This window comes from Nilaparvata lugens, chromosome 1, assembly GCF_014356525.2.
Source record: "Nilaparvata lugens isolate BPH chromosome 1, ASM1435652v1, whole genome shotgun sequence".
NCBI classification, from domain to species: Eukaryota; Metazoa; Arthropoda; class Insecta; order Hemiptera; family Delphacidae; genus Nilaparvata; species Nilaparvata lugens.
The window spans coordinates 64,095,049-64,117,689 of NC_052504.1; the positions used below are offsets into that span (position 1 = coordinate 64,095,049).

The following is a 22,641-nucleotide window of genomic DNA, read 5'->3' on the forward strand; positions in this document are numbered from 1 at the left end:
TTCATCTGTGAATTTATAATTTACAAAAGTAATATATTCTGGTTTTTGTAAACAATACCTTGACAGAAATGAAAATACATTTGAAAGCTTAAAAAATATATGGTATTGGAAATTTGAATTTCCAAAATGTGTTCTGAGTTTTCTAAAATAAAGTTTAAAAGTTAATTATACTCTGAATCTCTCTTTTTGTATCTTTCATATTTCTATGATGAGACAGAATTTTTTTTTGTTGCAATAAGACATTTTACAATGCATGCTCAACATCAAAAATGTTGAAAGTTGAGAAATATAATCAGGGGCCTGTTTCATAAAAATTTAGAAGTCCTGTAATACAGGAACAGCTGATTTTATCGACTATATTGAACATGTAATTGGAATGGTGATTCTCCTGTATTACAGGACTTGTAAGTTTTATGAAACAGACCCCAGGCCCCTGTTTCATAAGTACTTGGAAGTCCTGTAATACAGGAACAGCTGATTTTATCGGCTATATTGAGCATGTAATTGGAATGGTGATTCTCCTGTATTACGTGACTTATAAGTTTTATGAAACAGGGCCCAGGTTTCACTGAGCAATAAAATAAATAAACAATTGCAATGATTTATTGAACGAGCGTTAGCGAGTTCTCACCTTTGACTTACTGAAAGCCAAAGTCGTTGTCCATCTGTTTGTATGTTCTACAATAACATTAGAGAGAATTGATCAATCAGCTTCAAATGTTGAACACGTATTCTTTGAACCTTTTTACAGGTCAAGTTCGTTGGACAGCAGAGTTCACTAAGGCCCGCCGCAAAGTAGACCCACGCTAATCCACGAAAAGCAACCCACGCCGTGGGATGTTTTGTAAACCATTGCTAGGCTTCTCTAGACATCTGTGTAATACATGCAATGAATAATCCACTTGTCAGCTGATTGATTATGAATAATTTTATAGCAATAGTTTAAAAAACATTCCACAGCTTGGGTTGCTTTTCGTGGATTAACGTGGGTCTACTTTGCGGCGGGCCTAACTCCATCGTCCTTTTTCAGGATATACAAATAACATTGAAAGTGCTTAAGAAGAAAAAATTTGTTTAGATTATCATTTAGTCAGCTGGAATTAATTAGATGCTATTCATGTAATTTTTCAATTCATTTAAAAAAGCTGATGCTATTTGGCAGGTATCACACTGACTGTCCTTTATGCGCCGACACATGATTTCAGCTGAATAATACTCAACATAATTATTTCATTTATAAGTTCTATATTAACGTTAACGTCTGTCTGCCTGTCTATTGACTGTAACATACGCGTAATTGATAATACTAATTGTGATAGCAGTTGCTATGACATTGACAAATTTTCTATGACAATTTTTTTTTTGTTCAGTGTTAAAATTGTGAGTAGAAGCTACTATTAGTGTTTACTAACACTCGATTATTCAATGTAGGTACCCATCTATTTCATTTTTGTATCACTAGTAGTTCTGTGAACAGTAAACCTCGCGCAGTTATAACGACGTCCCAAACCATAAGCACATCCACACTGATACACTTACTATTTATTTGATCAGATCATGCTTACACAAGATTTAATTAACATATTATAACGCTTTCCAGAATTTAGCGCGAGAAACCCAGAAGACATCTAGGCGCCCAGACGAGCTGTTATAAGATCTTTGCATCCTATTATTTAATAGTGCATAAAAATTGCATTCAATGAGGCATGCAATTTATAGTCTACACAGCTGCTAATTTCTTACCAAGTTACATAGAGATATTGAATTGCATGCGTCATGGCATGCAATTTATAGTCAACTCGACAGCTGATTTATGATGAATAATTCTATAGTCTGATTTTCACTCTAATATTGGCGTATGAAGGAGGCTCCTTTTTCCTTTTATATTATCCTTGAAATGCAAAATTTCCATAAACCTTGTATATACGTCGACGCGCAATTTAAAAAGGAACATAATTATACCTGTCAAATTTCATGAAAATCTATTACCGCGTTTCGCCGTAAATGCGCAACATTTAAACATTAAGAGAAATGCCAAACCGTCGACTTGAATCTTAGACCTCACTTCGCTCGGTCAATTAATTATTAGTATTATCTTTAATGTTGAGATCATTGAAACGTTTTGTGCAGGTTTCGTTTTTAAAAATGAAGTTGGATCCAAGATGGCGGAGTATAGTTTTGAAGCGACAGAAAGTAGTTTTTTTTTCAATTGGAATAGGATCCCCATGGAACCTAATGTCATATCATACTACTTGTGAAAGAGATATTTAACTGTTTCCATAATAATTCTCATTAACTCAGGGTATAATTACAAATTGCGGATTTCAGAGATCAATACAACAGTTCATGAGCGAGTTCTATAACCCAGGGGTCACTAGTTATTCTACTAAAAAACAAATCAACTGTCAGCTGGATTATAAATTACATTCAATATTTTTTTATATAAATACGAGTAGCCCTTACAAAGAAAGCAAGTAATATTGGAGTATGGAGAAAATTCCTCCTACTCTCATAATATTATTATCCTGAAGAAAACACAAATTGAGTCAGCTGTATTTCGCCTAATTTGCAAATTGGTTTTTAATGCCTAAGGGCATTAAGGACCGTTTTCCGAGCTCGGGATTTAGTTAAGTTCTATACTTTAAACAGCTGGAGTTAGAAAATTTGCTTTCCAAAATGGGGCATAGTTGTAGTCCACGTTTAAATTAAATTTCGAAAAACTAGAAAGCCGGTTAAGTTTTAATCGTGATTAATTCCACGAGAACCAATCAGAAAAGCCGTCTTATCAAAAAGGTCTTCTCTGATTGGTTCTTGTGAAATTAATCACGGTTAAAATTTAACCGGATTTTGTGCAACCAGGCTGTAAATACAATGTTTCGCTGTAAATGCGGAACACACATCAAGAGAAATGCAAAACCGTCAACTTGAATCTTGGACCTCACTTTGCTCGGTCAATGAATAATATTTTATAGTCTCATTATTATTTCTTTGATCAGAAGTAGATGATGTATATAGCGATATTGGAGTATGAAGGGTTTCACTAAAATTACTATTGCCCAGGTCAGTAAAATAATTGAAAACGTGAATCTTTTACTTTGATTGTTTTTTATTATAGATATGGCAACAGGAATTTATTTTGGTTGTTTCTCCATAAAATTTTTTTATTGATTATTACTAGTCTATATATCAATAATAATTTTTATTGATTCAAATACTATCTATATATCATTAAATATTATTTATTACCCCGTCACATTATATTATGATGAAGTGGGGTATCATTTTTTTAAGATTGTGCAAAAATACAATAAAGCACTGTATAAAGTACGGTAGGCCTAAAACTTTTTGCTGGTTATTTATTACTTTTGTGAGATAATGGAATAAGTAGGTAATCAATAATATTAAATATGAATAAAAATACTAAAATTGAGTTTTTTTAAACGAATAACTTTTTCAATTTTTTTTTTTTTTGAGAAAAATTCTCTATTCAAAAATACCATGAAGAAAATATCCATTTGAGTCCATTATGTCCGATGTACATTTACTGAATCAAAGCTCGTACTGTATATGTCCAACTACATTATTTTCTATTTCACTTGTGGCTTCAGTTCCATTGTGCATTATGATCACTTGACTTAAGTTTGCGGGTTAAGTAATGAAAAAATGAATTCTCTATCTGACATTGCAAATTGGATTATAATAATGTTGTTTATCCAAGTTAATAAACATTTGGGAAATATTTTGAAAAGATATTTGGGAAATATTTTGGGACTGTGACATGATACACACCACAAACCTGAAAATAAACTATTCATTTTTTTGAATTTTGTAAATATTATTATTACTGTATTTTTGTTTTGTTGTTTTTATTATGAAACTTCTTCTGAATGTTTTTTTCAAATTTTGATGATTGTGATTTTACACTAACTTTGCATGAATTCATTAGAAGTAAAATAATGGCATGCTGAACTTCTGAAAGCAAACTATTTCTTTTTTTCAATTCTTTGTATCATTATTGTATACAATTTTTGTTTTGTCGTTTTTATTATGAGACTCTCACTACATGTTTCTTACAAATTTGGATGATTGTAATTTTACATACTGCATTGACTTATTGATTTGATAAAAAATTATGAACACCTGAAAACAAACTACCGTATTTCCTTCTTTGAATTTTTATATTAATGCATAAAATTTTTGTTCTGTCGTTTCTATTATGAGACTTCATAAATTTGTTTCTTACAAATGTTGATGATTGTAATTTTACGCCTTGGTATTAGAATATTACTCAAGAGAATATACAAAATCTATCTGATTGTTTTTTCATACTACATTTTTACTTATTTTTGGAGGAAAAAAATATCTATTATTCTGATTTTAATTTTATATATCATTGACTTATTCCTGAAAATAAAACAAAAATTTATTAAGTTATGCTGAATTTATATTTTCCAGCTCATGATCTTGGTACCTGATCTGATTTCCCAATAGTAAACCGTTCCTAAACTCGTCATGTCCAAATTACAGTTCCAAAATCCATCAATCCAAACTATTTTTCTATTTTCTTACAAAACTCGTGTCACTTGATTTTCTATAAAAGTGTGGAAATTTATTTCATGGATAAACTCCTATGGATGTGTTGTCCAACGTTCAGAGAAATTATAATTCAGAGGACAAGTATAAACTATATCCATAGATTCATATCATTTCACATCTTTTCCGAAAAATAAAATTATTACGCATCTGAAACAAACTTCTAAGAATCGTAATCTTATTCTCACTTTAAAATCCATGGTTATTTGCGCGCCTTTTTTGAAGAACGAAGCTTGGAACAAGGGATTCATAGAGCTACATATTTTGAAAGCAAATTATTTCTTTTTTTCAATTCTTTGTATCATTATTGTATACAATTTTTGTTTTGTCGTTTTTATTATGAGACTCTCACTACATGTTTCTTACAAATTTGGATGATTGTAATTTTACATACTGCATTGACTTATTGATTTGATAAAAAATTATGAACACCTGAAAACAAACTACCGTATTTCCTTCTTTGAATTTTTATATTAATGCATAAAATTTTTGTTCTGTCGTTTCTATTATGAGACTTCATAAATTTGTTTCTTACAAATGTTGATGATTGTAATTTTACGCCTTGGTATTAGAATATTACTCAAGAGAATATACAAAATCTATCTGATTGTTTTTTCATACTACATTTTTACTTATTTTTGGAGGAAAAAAATATCTATTATTCTGATTTTAATTTTATATATCATTGACTTATTCCTGAAAATAAAACAAAAATTTATTATGTTATGCTGAATTTATATTTTCCAGCTCATGATCTTGGTACCTGATCTGATTTCCCAATAGTAAACCGTTCCTAAACTCGTCATGTCCAAATTACAGTTCCAAAATCCATCAATCCAAACTATTTTTCTATTTTCTTACAAAACTCGTGTCACTTGATTTTCTATAAAAGTGTGGAAATTTATTTCATGGATAAACTCCTATGGATGTGTTGTCCAACGTTCAGAGAAATTATAATTCAGAGGACAAGTATAAACTATATCCATAGATTCATATCATTTCACATCTTTTCCGAAAAATAAAATTATTACGCATCTGAAACAAACTTCTAAGAATCGTAATCTTATTCTCACTTTAAAATCCATGGTTATTTGCGCGCCTTTTTTGAAGAACGAAGCTTGGAACAAGGGATTCATAGAGCTACATATTTTGAAAGCAAATTATTCCACCTGGAGAGCTGCCTACGTCATGGATTAGCTATATATGGTTTGTTTACAACGTCGACAGAGTGGTAAATGGTTTGTTTACAACGTCGACCGAGTGGTTGTCTCCCCGTTCCTTCAACGTTGTGGTAGTTTTCAATCACAAAAGTAGTATAAATCGTTATGTATAAATAAAATAAGTGTTTTAAATTGTTACTATTATAATTTCATCCTTCTTCCTACTATACCAATGAATATTCACATTAAAATTATTTTACCACTCAGTCGTTGTCACGTAAAACTTTCGCCCGTATACCGACTTTACAGGCAACCATGCAATTTTTTCACCAAATGTGAAAGATAGCACTATGAGAATTACGGAGGACCGAGTTTATTAACTATTGAGCAATGACTGTAAATCATAGGTGAGAAAACTTACGGAAAGTTTAGTTGAGAACATCATGAAATAGCTTTATGGTAGCGAGATGACACGATGTGTTGACATGAAGACGTCAGAGTGAGAACTGGCCTGGTTTGCACACAGCCAGGATCAAGAAAGGAGAGGGGATGACTTGCGTTTCATAATTGAAGTAGTTTACACAATTACCAATAGATGGCATGTAATCCTTAACACTGGTCAATAGGGGTTTTACACCAAAACCACTCCTTATCATCAAGAAATTTTATGAAATTTCAACAGTATTCAAAGTATGTGTAAATTATCCTGTAAGCCAAATTTAGAGAAAATCGGACAATTGGAAATACTCGATCAATAACTTTTTATGCTGGTCGAAATGGTTTATACCCCCTAAACACCCCTAATCATCATGATATTATTTTGATGAAATATTCGCAGTACTTCAAGTACTGAAGCATGCGTTATGCTTTATGCCGAATTTGAAGCGAATCAGTCAATTAGAAATACCTTTTTATACTGATCAATAGGGTTTTTAACCTCTGACTACCCCTTATAGTCAAGATATTCTTATTTAATTTCCACAGTAGTTGGAGTATGTGTAGGAATTATCCTTTATGCCAAATTTGAAAGGAATAGGACAATTAGAAATACTTGGTCAATCACTATATATAATGGTCAATAGGGGTTTCCCTCCCCTAACCACCCCTAAAAATCATTATATATAAATGAAATTTCAACAGTATTCTATGTATGTGTAAATTATCCTCTATGCCAAATTTGAAGTGAATCGGACAATTAGAAATACCCAGTCAATCACTTTCTACTGATCAATAGGGTTTTCAACCCCAAGCCACCCCTCCCTAATGGTCAAGATATTCTCATGAAATTTCAATAGTATGTTAAGTGTAAATTATCTTGTATGCCAAATTCGAAACGAATCGGACAATTAGAAATACCTGGTCAATCACTTTTTCTGCTGTTCAATATGGTTTTTACCACATAACCACCCCTAAACATCATTGTATTTTGATGAAATTCACACAGTATTTACAGTATGTGTAAGTTATCCTTCATACTTCTCTCCTTAGTCATGACCAGATAACTGGATTGACTGTGTCAGAAAGTGGACCTGACTTGGTCCTTGTCATAGAGTTGACATATAACTATGTCCGTAATAAACACTTATTTACGTTTATAAACTTAGTCAAACATATAAAAAACATTTAATAATAGTAATATTTAAACTTTTTCAAGATGGCCTTGCCTGTATGCATTACATTAATTATCACTCGACGTTAGCTGATGTTTCTAGTGGCCTCAAAGTATTCCTCCACTGAATAGAATGGAGACTCTATTAACCAGTTTTTGATTTTTGTTCTGAAGCTCCTGTCGTCTAAGTTCTTCACACTGTCAGGTAAGGCGTTGTAAATCCTCAGGGCTAGTATTGGGAAACAATCCTTCTTCTTACTCAGCCTGCAGAAAGGGATGTCTATTTTCGCTTTTCCTCTGGTGTTGTAGGAGTGTCTGTCTTCTCTTCTTGTGAGCAAGTGGAAATTATCCCTTGCGTGCAACAGGGAGAGCCAGATATATTGATTGTATACCGTGAGTATTCTCAGCTTGATAAAGATGGGTCGGCAGTGGTCCAAGCATCCCGCCGAATCTAGGATCCTTAGAGCCTTCTTCTGCTGGAGCAGTACATCTTTACAGCCTGGAGCGTGCCCCCATAACTGAAGTCCATAGTTGATATGGCTATGAAACATAGCAAAATACACCTCCACCAGATGCTTCCTGGAGATTAATGGCTTCAGGCATCTCAGTAGGTACATCACTCTGGCTAGTTTCCAACAGATGTTATCAATGTGGCTACTCCAGCCAAGTTTAGCATCCAGTATAAAACCCAGTAGCTTCACTTCTGTGAGATCGTCATGCTGCTCCCGAACAAGAGTGCATGTTGTCTCCTGGGTTTTGCTTTCATTAAGCATCAGCTCGTTGCTGGTGAACCACTGCTTCACCTGCTCAAAAATATCTGCTGCCAACCTCTTGGACAAATCTGGTGCTCTACCCCTTGCAAAAGTAGTGGCATCGTCAGCAAACATGAGGATGTTGCCCATAAATCCAAGGTCATTTATCATTACCAGGAACAGAACAGGACCAATCACTGAACCTTGTGGCACTCCGTGACGAACCCATAGTGGACCTGAGTTCGCTCCATCAAGGGTAAGAACCTGCCTCCTATCAGAAAGGTAGGCTCTGAAGGTGGCAAGGACTGGACCGCGCACTCCATAAGCAGCCAGTTTCTTGAGGAGAATATCGTGTGAAACACACTCAAAAGCCTTGCTCAAGTCCGCCAGAGCAAGACACTGAGTCACCCACCTCAAAAGAGTTGAGGATCTCAGCAACTAGCTGTGATACCGCAGTAACCGTTGACTCTCCCTGCCTGAATCCATGCTGGGCGTTTGTAAATAGGTCTCTTCTTTCAAAGTAGAGAACCAGCTGCTTCTTCATGCACACCACAAAAATCTTTGCCAGAGCTGGAATAATTGAGATGGGCCTGTAGCTTCCCATGTCTGATGGATCTCCCTTCTTGAAGACAGGTACAGTTCTGGCAAGCTTCAGAGCAGAAGGGAAATAGCCTGCCTCAAGGCAAAAGTTCAAGACAATGCTGAGGGGGTGAGCAATCTCCTCAATAATAGCTTTCAATAGGTCAACTGACACACCATATATATCCTGGGTACTTTTACCTTTGAAACTCTTTACCATCAGAATGATATCGTCTGTTGTTACTGGGTCCCACCTATCAAAGACTGTGTTGTGATTTCCTGGCACGTGGAAGTCTTCATCTGCTTCACTTTTCCCTGGAATCGACTCCACTATCCTCTCGACCTGCTGAATGAGAAAATGATTGAACTCATTGGGGCTGGCAGTGACTTTAGGCCTCACCCTCTGACAAGCAGACTCAGTGATGGACACGACCAGGTTCCAAGCTGCCTTGCACTTATTAGAGGCTTGGTTAATTGTACTTATGTTGGCCTCACGTTTAGCTAGATCTACTTCTTGTCTATATATTTGTTTTGCCCTGAGATATTGCTCATTAAAATATTTCTTTTTATCCTCATCATTGAGGCTAGCCCTGCTCTGATAGTTTAGTGACAGAACAATATTCTTGAGCAATTGAAGTCTAGGTGTGTACCATGACTTATTTTTCCTTTTATTATGAGTCTGGTAACTTTGTAGCTTCTGTGGTCTTGAAGGAAAAATGTTCTCAAATACTTCTGTGAATTTTTTGAAAAATGTATCAAATAACTCTTCAGGGTTATCCGTACAGCCAGGAAGTATCATTGTCCAGTTCACATTAGCTAATGCCATCTTCAATAGTGGAAACTTATCAGGATCGATTTTTCTCACTGATTTTTTATAAAGATTGTGCCATGGCAAGGTATGAGGGGTGTCACTCATCACGCTCCGCCAAACATCTATCACCACTGCATCGTGATCGGCAATCAAAGGGTCCTGAACAACTACATTAGGCTTGTGAAGTATCGAATTTGGGTGGATAAAAATCCCTAACCGAAATAGTAATAGGTCTGAAAATAAAGTAACTGGCTAATATCGCCAAATAGATAATAATTAAGATTAGATAGCATCAGCTTGTTCTGGCTAAACGGTACAAAAACCTAAAAAGGATTTGAAGGAATTTGTTGCTAATAAATATATTATTATATAAAATATTTTGAAGATTGAGGTTAGGTATATGCATTCAGGGATCGGTGACCTAGAGATCGATCAAATCGAGCAACGTAGAATCTGACCAAAACCCCTTGGCAGAGCTCTATTGCAATCAAACAGTATGCAATGTGAAAAAACACATGATCACGTGGCTAATTATTAGGTAGCATGAAACAAATATTAGTGTATAGAATATTAGCTAGCATGTAGAGAGCATAACCAAAAAACCAAATAAAAATAATTAAGTGTATTCAGGAAATAGGAGGTACCAGGCGCATGAATACCGAATAAAATTTGCATGCACCAATAGCACAACGGCAGTTAATAGGCGGCAACTGTAGGCCAATTCAAAAATATTTCTATATATTTATATAAATGTACTGGATTTATGTTAAAACATTGTATAGTCTATGTTATCGATATGGCTCGAAGGCAAAGAAATTATTAAACGCACAACCTGAGTAATAATTTGATATTTTTTGTACGATCTATTTGAACCTAAATGGCGGAGGACTAAGATATTCAAATTTTATGTTAATTTGAAAGTCGGAAGTAAGATTTGTAAAATTGAGAAAGGAGAACCAGCACTCGCCAGCCAAATGCCACCATGAGAGGACCCCAAATATTTTAGAGCGTAGTACCTTGCTAATAAATTGTAAAAGTTAAAGTTAAATCAAATTATTAAATTTCTTAAAAGACTTTGTGATGCTATTGTAAAGCAGAAGTCATTTTCAATTTCAAATAAATTTATAACCCCTTGGAAGAGACGATTCCGGCTACCGTATTCCAGGACCATAAGGAGTTGGATCGACATCGGCGGCTTATAAGAAGATTTTCGACACGTGAGTGATAAATATTGAATTAGTGATGGGCGCCCTAGTGCTTCGAATCTATCTAATAATCAAAGCTAGCTCGTCGAAAGGGTTTTTATTATAAATTAAGAATTTAATGAGAGAAATACTTGCGCAAGTAAAATTAGTATTAAAGGTATTTTATTGAAGGAAAAAATAGATCAATACATTTCAGAAAATTCTATTGAATCAAAGAAGTATAAAATCTAGGCTATTAAAACACATTCATATGATCTTTAAATTTGCAATATAATTTGCGATAGTTTGTTATAGCTCTAATTCACTAGATGAATGGCTCTACCTATTCCGTCAGGTGCCGAATCTTGCACCCTGAGATAAAATATATATTCAATACAAAGAAATCTACTAAGTACTAGAGAATTTAATATATATATATATATATTTGGATTATTAGTGGCTAATTTATCAAGTTGATCTTAAAGAACCTATTTTTTAATTGAATTGTCCAAGTCGACAAGTATTAGCAAGCGCATATCGCAGCTACATGCAAAAGGATGCATATGATTTTAAGATAAAGGCACATGGTAATGATTCGTGCCATAAATCTAGAATATAAAGTTTAGCCTGTGATATTTTACTGATTTCAATTATTGTTCTATTTTTTATATTATATTTTTTATCGCTCTTTATATATTTTTTGCCTCGATCTATTTTTTGCATTATTGTTTAATATATGTATGAAATGTTTATGGTGTGCAATTTATTTTTATTCCTCAACACTATAGTATAAGTATCATATTTATATATATTTATTTTTAATGAATTACAAGAGTTATAGGAGAAGCCCATACCTAGGCCTAGAAAGATTTTTATGAGACTGAATCCTATTAAAAAACCACGACCTAATTATATAATTATATCAAATTTTCATGCTCTACCGACTGATGCCAAGCAGGAGGCTAATCGTTATTTAAATATAAAGAATAACGTCATAGAAACATGCCGTACCAACGTGGGACTGATGATGAGAGCCGAGCTCATTGAATAATTATTTGAAATTAAGTCAATAACCATATTGAAAATTATAGATAACTTATACGAGTATTGAGGAAAACAGGCGAAGTAAAATTTGTATTACTTTTTGGGGAATCAATAGCTTTAAATAAAAAGAAATTATATGTTTTAAAGAAAATTTTATATTATTATTACTGTAAAAAATATATGTTTATAGAGAGAGATTATATTTTATAAGCCTAAACTGCTATTACTTTCTAGTCAAGAATATATTATGTATTTAAGCCGGTTGGAAAATAAGTCACAGTCTGTAAACTAGCCAAGAATTAAAACAAAACATTGGGGGCGCTAGAGCATTATAAAAAACTTAAGTATAAATACCTTGTCTTTGAGTATCCAAACACTTTGCACATCACTGTTTCACTGTAAGTCCCGGTTTGTGTCTCTTTTTTAAGCATTTTCGCTTATCATTTTATCACTTTTTTAATTAGCATTTATCATATTTGACACAATGAATCACACTCCCGCAAACTCTGAAGTTTCATATATGTACGGCGGTTGCACAGATCCCACTTTGTCGACTCCAAGCACATCAAACCCCACCATGGTAGATGCCAATACGCCACGAGAAAGGGAACCAGGAAGTGTCGGGTCGATAGTCTTCGATCCACAAGGTCTGCAACCTCTATCATCCACTCGAATCGACGCCGCTGACACACCATTGAATCAACGGATAGCAGAGATCAACTTTGAAGGGGGCGAGGAGCAGCCTGCAGAACCCGCATCGCCAGAGGCCGAGTCACACCTGGGCAAACAAAGTATATTTTCAGTCACAGAGCTAGATCCGTTTCAAAAGGTAATAATGGAACAAACTAGCAGTATGTTCAATATTATGTTACAAAACACAATGGATAATATGATGCAGGAGATTAAAAAAGAGAATGCTGCAATAAAAGAGGCAAATAAACAAACAGTGGAACAGGGCATGAAAGAGACAGCAGGCGCTATAAAATCAGTAGAACGACGGTTGGATAAGATTGAGACTAAAGTAGAGAATCATAGGGAAGAACTGAAAGCAATGATAACTCTACAGAAAGAAAGTCAGGATAAAGTTACGGCAGGATTATCGGAAAGGTTGGATACGGTTACCTGTGAACTCAACGAAAGGATAGATAACCTAACCACACAAATCACTACACCCATTCAGGATATAACAAATAACATTAAGGCCGATTGCCATCAAGAAATCCACAAACAAATTACCGTTGCCAATCAAAATTTAACAACTACAGTTGACAAAAATATTAACAGTATTAAAGAAACACAAAATAAACAGATTAATATGTCCACAAAAATGAACCAACTGCAAGGTAGCATCAATCAAAATACAGAAACCTGTAAAGCTTTAAACGGAACTCTACTAATTCAAAAATCCACTCTGACTCAATTAAATCAAGAAATAAACGCTAATAAAATTACACATAATAGTCAATGGCAGATGACACAGGAAAAAATAACAGCATTAGAAAATCATATTCAACAACGACCTCAAGGGATTCAAACAGATAACCTCAACTCACATAGTATATTACAAGGACTGGGCAAATTTGATAATACTGATCGCCATTTGCAACCTCAACCATTCATTGATCAGATAAAATTAGTACAAACTCTTGCACCTACCTCTTGGAGCATGTGGCGTCTTCGTTTGACTAGTTTATTGATTGGCGAACCCCTGATGTTCTTTCGGAGTAGAGCCCATGAATTTACATCATTGGATGAGTTTGTAGCTGTCTTCCTGGAACAGTATTGGAGCAGAAGTAAACAGTTGGACGTGCTAGCGGACATTATATCATGCGATTTCAACCCTAACTTAGACGGTGCATGTACCACTTTCGTCACTGCCCTACAGTTTAAAAATTCTCAATTGAGCGAGCCCATTAATGAATCGGCATTAGCAAGTATTATTTTAAAGAAGCTACCGTATCAAGTTAGAATGGCACTCGCCACACAACCCATTACTGATTGCAAACAGCTGATAAATCATTTATATGGCATACAGTCTGTGATGGCAATATCAAACCACCGTTCAGACCAGAGATATACACAAAATCAACATAACTCAAAAATTAATCAGTATAATAGCCAAATTTATGAACCGGTATCATATGATCGCTACCGATCTGCCCCTCAATTTGAACGCCGCTATGAGCACAAGCAAAATGGTAACTGGAATAATGAAAAATTTCAAAATCGCACAACCAACCACTATGCCCAGCAGAGCAACCGTAGGAATCACTATGATGGCCGTGATCGATTAAACTCAAATAATAATCACACTCAGAACAATTACAACAGAAATTATAAACCGCCACCTCAACAAGTAAGCACAAATTATACATTAGCGCATGCAACAGGATTAAATCAACAAAAAACACAGAACCCAACACCTGATAAATCACCACCAAAAACCGCCGCCAACAGTGCACTTAAAACGCCCTGTAAGCATCAATCCCTACTAAGCATCCTGTTCCCTACCGAAGATCCCTCACTGCCGGAGAACACCAACAGCCACCAGGATCATGCACTAATTAAGGAGTTAATGAATACAGGAAAGATTATAAACGTAACAGATCCGCGCACCGAACCTACAACCGCCTATCAATCGACCCCACCGAAGCAGACAAAGGACCCCAAGATGGAAGAACGAGAGGACGGACTACCGGACAAGAGGAGTGACCATCGTAAGGCCGGAGACGGAAGCGCCCGAGGACACCGGACGGCCGACATCAGGACAGAGAGGACGGCATTTGGGAGAAGAACATGCATCGCAAGGCCCGGAGGCGGAAGAAGCGACGAAGGAGGAACTGCGCGCGCGCATACTGGCCACATGCACGTTTTAAACGCCCGAGGAGGATACTGGACCGGGACCAGGTTGGAGAACAGACCACCGACGTCATGCATCCGCGGCACATACGTTCAAGAGGGCAAACCAGCTATGTGACCGGCAAAATGGATCGAATGAATGGATTAAAACTGGAGCTACTGATAGGACTACTATGGATTCGTGCATGGGCAACAAGGAATGGATTATTCATGGAGATTAATAAAGAACAGATGGTGGCTAATAGGATGGAAGAATTAAAAAATAATATAAATAAAATGGAAGTACCTGGATATGATATGATGAGAGATTATGCTATTAAAAAGATGATAAATGTTTGGATATGGTGTTTAATATTTGTTATGATGGCTGTGATAATATTGAAAAGTGATGCTATAATTAAGACCATGTTATTGTTGAAAGAATTTATTAGTGTTGATTGGAAGTGTTATATTATTGAATTGTTTATTATGATGATGAAGCCTAATAATGAATTTAAGTGGAAAGTATCGGATGAAGATGATTGGAAGCTTTATATTATAAAGTCGTTTATTGGTGTAACTAGAATTATAAACAATGCCACTAAGTGAAAATATCGAGACTCAATGGAATAAATAGAAATAATAAGGAAGAAAACAGAACCAGATCAAGGAATTGTTTTAAAAGATACACCAGATACATGGGCTTTAAATTTATGAAGGATAGATTAATAATAAGACAGCCTCAACAATCAACAGCAGATAACCAACCGGCCTACAGTATAGCTACAAGCAGAAAGCCTAAAGATACGGGAAAACCACAACAATTCTACATGAAATATCATCAAATTTGAAATGAATATGATAAGTAATCAAAGAAAACACCACTATCAAGCCAATTACTAACCTTTCTTAATAAATTTAATATTGATGAGGCCACCTCGTGTCAACAAATCAGATTTTTCGTTTCCTTCCAACTATCAAAACCTGCAACAAGCAAGGGAGTAATTTTTGATTATGTAATTAAATAATATACATCAAATAAAAAAGGACACAAGCGGGGATAAAATATTTAAGATTTGTTAATTACCTTTAAAAGGAAAAAATGCAGCAGTTAGGTTAGTTATGAAATTCGACAGCAAATTCTGATGTAACATGTAGCAGTATGAAATGTAGAACAAGTAGTCAGCTGGCCAAAGCCACCCAAATCAAATAAATGTAACATCTGTTAAACATATGTTTATGAAAAGTACTGTACCCAAAAAGTTATCTATTATTGTTATTTATTATATTTATTAATGTTAGTATATTTATTATATGTTTTATATTTATTACCTTTAGTTATGCCATGTTTGTACCTGAAAAAACCTAAAGTGAATGCTAGCTACCCAAAACCAAAGAGCCATTAGCAAAAGAAAAGTATTGTACCTGATGTATAGAAAATTATTTATATTAAGACCTAAGAAGAATTATAAAATATAAGCCCAGAAGTTTTGTACATCGAAATTATTGTCTGAAAAGAATCAATTATGAGAATCAAGAAATGTGTGTAGTTAGGTTGGCGGCCCTGTGAGCGGCGAATTTTAAATTACTATGTTTAAGTGTTGTAAGGAGGAATGCGTTTAGAAGATTATATTTATGATATTTTATGTGTGTTGAGGAGGAGAATTTGTTATTGTATTTGATAGAGGTCTAAAGGAGGTGCAGCAGATAGATCTGCGAACTGTGATAAAAGTCTGAGAGTATAATTTATAAATAAAGTATGGTATATATCGATGTATTGAAGGGTGGATTTTCATTAAAAACATTGTGATTCTCAAATATTTTGAATTCAAATCCAGGGGCGCGTGTGAAGTATCGAATTTGGGTAGATAAAAATCCCTAACCGAAATAGTAATAGGTCTGAAATAAAGTAACTGGCTAATATCGCCAAATAGATAACAATTAAGATTAGATAGCATCAGCTTGTTCTGGCTAAACGGTACAAAAACCTAAAAAGGATTTGAAAGAATTTGTTGCTAATAAATATATTATATATAAAATATTTTGAAGATTGAGGTTAGGTATATGCATTCAGGGATCGGTGACCTAGAGATCGATCAAATCGAGCAACGTAGAATCTGACCAAAAACCCTTGGCAGAGCTCTATTGCAATCAAACGGTATGCAATGTGAAAAAACACATGATCACGTGGCTAATATTAGGTAGCATGAAACAAATATTGTGTATAGAATATTAGCTAGCATGTAGAGAGCATAACCAAAAAACCAAATAAAAATAATTAAGTGTATTCAGGAAATAGGAGGTACCAGGCGCATGAATACCGAATAAAATTTGCATGCACCAATAGCACAACGGCAGTTAATAGGCGGCAACTGTAGGCCAATTCAAAAATATTTCTATATATTTATATAAATGTACTGGATTTATGTTAAAACATTGTATAGTCTATGTTATCGATATGACTCAAAGGCAAAGAAATTATTAAACGCACAACCTGAGTAATAATTTGATATTTTTTGTACGATCTATTTGAACCTAAATGGCGGAGGACTAAGATATTCAAATTTTATGTTAATTTGAAAGTCGGAAGTAAGATTTGTAAAATTGAGAAAGGAGAACCAGCACTCGCCAGCCAAATGCCACCATGAGAGGACCCCAAATATTTTAGAGCGTAGTACCTTGCTAATAAATTGTAAAAGTTAAAGTTAAATCAAATTATTAAATTTCTTAAAAGACTTTGTGATGCTATTGTAAAGCAGAAGTCATTTTCAATTTCAAATAAATTTATAACCCCTTGGAAGAGACGATTCCGGCTACCGTATTCCAGGACCATAAGGAGTTGGATCGACATCGGCGGCTTATAAGAAGATTTTCGACACGTGAGTGATAAATATTGAATTAGTGATGGGCGCCCTAGTGCTTCGAATCTATCTAATAATCAAAGCTAGCTCGTCAAAAGGGTTTTTATTATAAATAAGAATTTAATGAGAGAAATACTTGCGCAAGTAAAATTAGTATTAAAGGTATTTTATTGAAGGAAAAAAGATAGATCAATACATTTCAGAAAATTCTATTGAATCAAAGAAGTATAAAATCTAGGCTATTAAAACACATTCATATGATCTTTAAATTTGCAATATAATTTGCGATAGTTTGTTATAGCTCTAATTCACTAGATGAATGGCTCTACCTATTCCGTCAGGTGCCGAATCTTGCACCCTGAGATAAAATATATATTCAATACAAAGCAAAATACACCTCCACCAGATGCTTCCTGGAGATTAATGGCTTCAGGCATCTCAGTAGGTACATCACTCTGGCTAGTTTCCAACAGATGTTATCAATGTGACTACTCCAGCCAAGTTTAGCATCCAGTATAAAACCCAGTAGCTTCACTTCTGTGAGATCGTCATGCTGCTCCCGAACAAGAGTGCATGTTGTCTCCTGGGTTTTGCTTTCATTAAGCATCAGCTCGTTGCTGGTGAACCACTGCTTCACCTGCTCAAAAATATCTGCTGCCAACCTCTTGGACAAATCTGGTGCTCTACCCCTTGCAAAAGTAGTGGCATCGTCAGCAAACATGAGGATGTTGCCCATAAATCCAAGGTCATTTATCATTACCAGGAACAGACAAGGACCAATCACTGAACCTTGTGGCACTCCGTGACGAACCCATAGTGGACCTGAGTTCGCTCCATCAAGGGTAAGAACCTGCCTCCTATCAGAAAGGTAGGCTCTGAAGGTGGCAAGGACTGGACCGCGCACTCCATAAGCAGACAGTTTCTTGAGGAGAATATCGTGTGAAACACACTCAAAAGCCTTGCTCAAGTCCGCCAGAGCAAGACACTGAGTCACCCACCTCAAAAGAGTTGAGGATCTCAGCAACTAGCTGTGATACCGCAGTAACCGTTGACTCTCCCTGCCTGAATCCATGCTGGGCGTTTGTAAATAGGTCTCTTCTTTCAAAGTAGAGAACCAGCTGCTTCTTCATGCACACCACAAAAATCTTTGCCAGAGCTGGAATAATTGAGATGGGCCTGTAGCTTCCCATGTCTGATGGATCTCCCTTCTTGAAGACAGGTACAGTTCTGGCAAGCTTCAGAGCAGAAGGGAAATAGCCTGCCTCAAGGCAAAAGTTCAAGACAATGCTGAGGGGGTGAGCAATCTCCTCAATAATAGCTTTCAATAGGTCAACTGACACACCATATATATCCTGGGTACTTTTACCTTTGAAACTCTTTAACATCAGAATGATATCGTCTGTTGTTACTGGGTCCCACCTATCAAAGACTGTGTTGTGATTTCCTGGCACGTGGAAGTCTTCATCTGCTTCACTTTTCCCTGGAATCGACTCCACTATCCTCTCGACCTGCTGAATGAGAAAATGATTGAACTCATTGGGGCTGGCAGTGACTTTAGGCCTCACCCTCTGACAAGCAGACTCAGTGATGGACACGACCAGGTTCCAAGCTGCCTTGCACTTATTAGAGGCTTGGTTAATTGTACTTATGTTGGCCTCACGTTTAGCTAGATCTAATTCTTGTCTATATATTTGTTTTGCCCTGAAATATTGCTCATTAAAATATTTCTTTTTATCCTCATCATTGAGGCTAGCCCTGCTCTGATAGTTTAGTGACAGAACAATATTCTTGAGCAATTGAAGTCTAGGTGTGTACCATGACTTATTTTTCCTTTTATTATGAGTCTGGTAACTTTGTAGCTTCTGTGGTCTTGAAGGAAAAATGTTCTCAAATACTTCTGTGAATTTTTTGAAAAATGTATCAAATAACTCTTCAGGGTTATCCGTACAGCCAGGAAGTATCATTGTCCAGTTCACATTAGCTAATGCCATCTTCAATAGTGGAAACTTATCAGGATCGATTTTTCTCACTGATTTTTTATAAAGATTGTGCCATGGCAAGGTATGAGGGGTGTCACTCATCACGCTCCGCCAAACATCTATCACCACTGCATCGTGATCGGCAATCAAAGGGTCCTGAACAACTACATTAGGCTATAGCTCCAAGTGTCAAGAGAAGTAGCAACAGTATCCAAGCAATTATTTCCTCGGGTGGGCGCATGATTTGTAATGTACATTCCATGACTTTGAAGAATGCACCTAAATGTGTGATAGATACTGTCATTAACATTTAACTGGATATTCAAATCACCACCAAGTACAATAGGCAAGTGCAAATTACTTAAACTTGAAAGACATTTGTCCATAGCATTGAAAAAATGTTCAATATTGCCATTTGGAGAGCGATAGACTGAGACGATAATAACAGAATACTCATCAATCTTTACTCCTGCAAGTTAAAGATTGCCGATATCTAGCTCAGCACTGAAGGTACTCAGATCCAGACGATCAAAACTTACATTCTCCCTCAGGTATATTGCAGTTCCTCCATTCCTGTGAGTTATGCGAAAAAATCCAGTAGCAAATTTTAAATTTTCTATTACATTGAAGTATTCCTGTAATTGAATTTTTATATGATGTTCACTAATGCACAGTATGTCAGGACACATGTTATAAACAAAAAGTGAGACCAAGTTAATTTTTGTTCTAAGACACTGAACATTTACAAAAATTGTCTTTAGTTTTTCACCAGTGATACATTTGTCAGAGTGAGTCATGGTTAATCTCTCGGACTCTGACCATTTGAGTTTAAATCACTTGAATCAAAAGTTTTCATTCTAGTCTATTTTTGTATTCTATTAAAAAAATTAGAAACAAAAACATTGCTAGGCCAAAAGTGAGCCGAATACACCTCGCTCAGTATATGGGAAGGGACTCCTATTTTAAATGATGAGTACTCATCTGGGAATTTAGATGACAACCTTTCAATGACATAATCTGCTGGTATTTTTTTCATTCATAAATTCCTTAACATCATGCCAAATTTGAAGCGAATCGGACAATTAGAAATACACGGTCAATCACTTTTTATACTGATCAATAGGGTTTGTAACCCCAAACCACCCCTAATAGTCAAGATATTCTTATCAAATTCCAACTGTATGTTAAGTATGTGTGAATTATTCTGTATGCCAGATTTGAAGCGAAACGGACAATTAGAAATACCCAGTCAATCACTTTTTATGCTGGTCAATGGGGTTTTTACCCCCTAACCACTCCTAAACATCATTGTATTTTGATGAAATTTACACAGTATTTTAAGTAACCTATGTGTAAGTTATCCTTAATGCCAATTTTGAAGCGAATCGGATAATTAGAAATACCCGGTCAATCACTTTTTATACTGGTCAATAGGGTTTTTAACCCCTAACCATCCCTAATAGACAAGATATTTATATGAAATTTCCACAGTAGTTTGAATTTGTGTGAATTAGCCTATCCTTTATGCCAAATTTGAATCGAATCGGACAGTTAGAAATACCCGATCAATCACTTTTTATGCTGGTCAATAGGGGTTTCACCCCCTAACCACCCCTTAACATTTTTTTTATGAAATTTACACAGTATTCTAAGTATGTGTGAATTATCCTGTATGCCAAATTTGAAACGAATCGGACAAGTATATTAATACCCGGTCAATTACTTTTTATGCTGGTCAAGGTTTTAGGAAGACCCCTGGTCAGTACCGTACCAAATTGTCATGAGAAACTCACATTGCTAAGGTTAGAGACTATATTATGAGAATAATATAGAATAATAATAATATATATTATGAACTATATTATGAAAAATATGCGTTATGCCGATGTCTAATTTATCTGCTTTGGTGGATGAGGAGACTTGTACAATGCATGGCATGTCAGTCACATAGACCTGCAGTATGGAATGAATACTGATATGAGACTAATAAGCGCATGTTAAAGACAAATAATAATGAAACACTATGTACCAATGTACTTTTAGGAATTTTGACGTACCTCATTTTTGTCTGAGAAGAGTAAAGGATTGTTTCTTTGTGCTGGCTGTAAAGGATAAAGGATTCACATATCTAGGTTTGGATTCAACTGTGCCTACCACACTCGATTGGTAAATAAAAATAAGTAATCAGTAAACTGTTTAAGGAACTCTATCAGAAAGAGTTTCTAGGCTATTGGCTGGAAGATTATTTTCAGTGTCGGGGTATTAGAGTAATTTAATCTTATACAAAAATGAAAAGTAAAAATAATGTGTTACTCACATGAATCAAATAAAGAAGTGGCAAGTGGCACTTCTACTTCATTGAATAATTTACAAAACAACAAAAAGACCAAAGTTCAAAGTTTCAGTCATCAAAAGAAAACCTGCAAATTGCAAAAACGGTTGAATCTTTCAGAATTTAAAACTTTACTTCCAAAGCCTTCTAGAGTACAGAACATTTGTTTCCAGCTGTTTCTCAGGGCAATCTAGTCAACGAGCTAAATTATAGTAAACTATATTATAATTATGGTTTAAGCTCAAACGAGCTAAAATATAGTAGACTATATTTTAAGTATAAACTTGGTTTTTATAAGTAAACTTGGTTTACTATAATTTAGCTCGTTGAAAAGCTCCAATATTTTAGAAGCTTGCTCGATTAGAGAGTAGTCTACTTTACTACACATCGAAGAGTTCTCGAACTCGGGGATTTCGTTTCGTTTGTGCTGTGCGTGAAGTTACAACAAACTATAGTGAGGTCCACGTTATAATGACAGTATGATCAACTTTGGTTTTGCTATTCTTGTCTATCATTCAACAAAGCCGGTGGTACTAACCTTTTCTAGGTCCACAAAGATGCCAATCATGTTTTTGACAGTGTAGGAATATGATTCATCAATGCAGAGAATCGGCATCGCTATTCTTCTATCTTTATCCACTGCTATTAACCTATTATAACGTGGACCACACTATATCTTCATCCTCTGTCATTATAACGTGGATCTCACTGTACAATTTATGTCTAACGACATTCATATTGTCCAAATTTCAAATTTGCTCAAACAGCTTATCAAAGAGCATTTTTTATGTGTTTTTATATTTTATCTAAGGGCCGGTTTCCTAGCTCGGGATCTATAGTGAGGTCCACGTTATAATGGTAGTGGATAAAGTTGGAAGAATAGCGATGCCGATTCTCTG

General features: G+C 35.2%; 1 protein-coding gene across 5 annotated transcripts in view; it reads right to left on the bottom strand.

Moving 5' to 3' along the window:
• LOC111055339 (protein Spindly) overlaps nucleotides 1–21,881 on the bottom strand; it is a 110,819-nt gene extending 88,938 nt beyond the window's left edge. The window contains exon 1 of one of the 5 annotated variants that reach the window (XM_039439351.1): nucleotides 21,728–21,881. Coding sequence is in view for 1 of the 5 variants with exons in the window: in XM_039439344.1 (XP_039295278.1) it covers nucleotides 21,468–21,472 (5 nt within the window). In the remaining 4 variants the exon portion in view is untranslated. Of the gene's footprint in view, nucleotides 1–6,174; nucleotides 6,262–8,894; nucleotides 8,980–21,467; nucleotides 21,680–21,727 lie in introns of those variants that run through there. The other 4 variants (XM_039439375.1, XM_039439344.1, XM_039439369.1 and 1 more) reach the window with 4 other exon arrangements.
• Nucleotides 21,882–22,641: the final 760 nt, after the last annotated feature.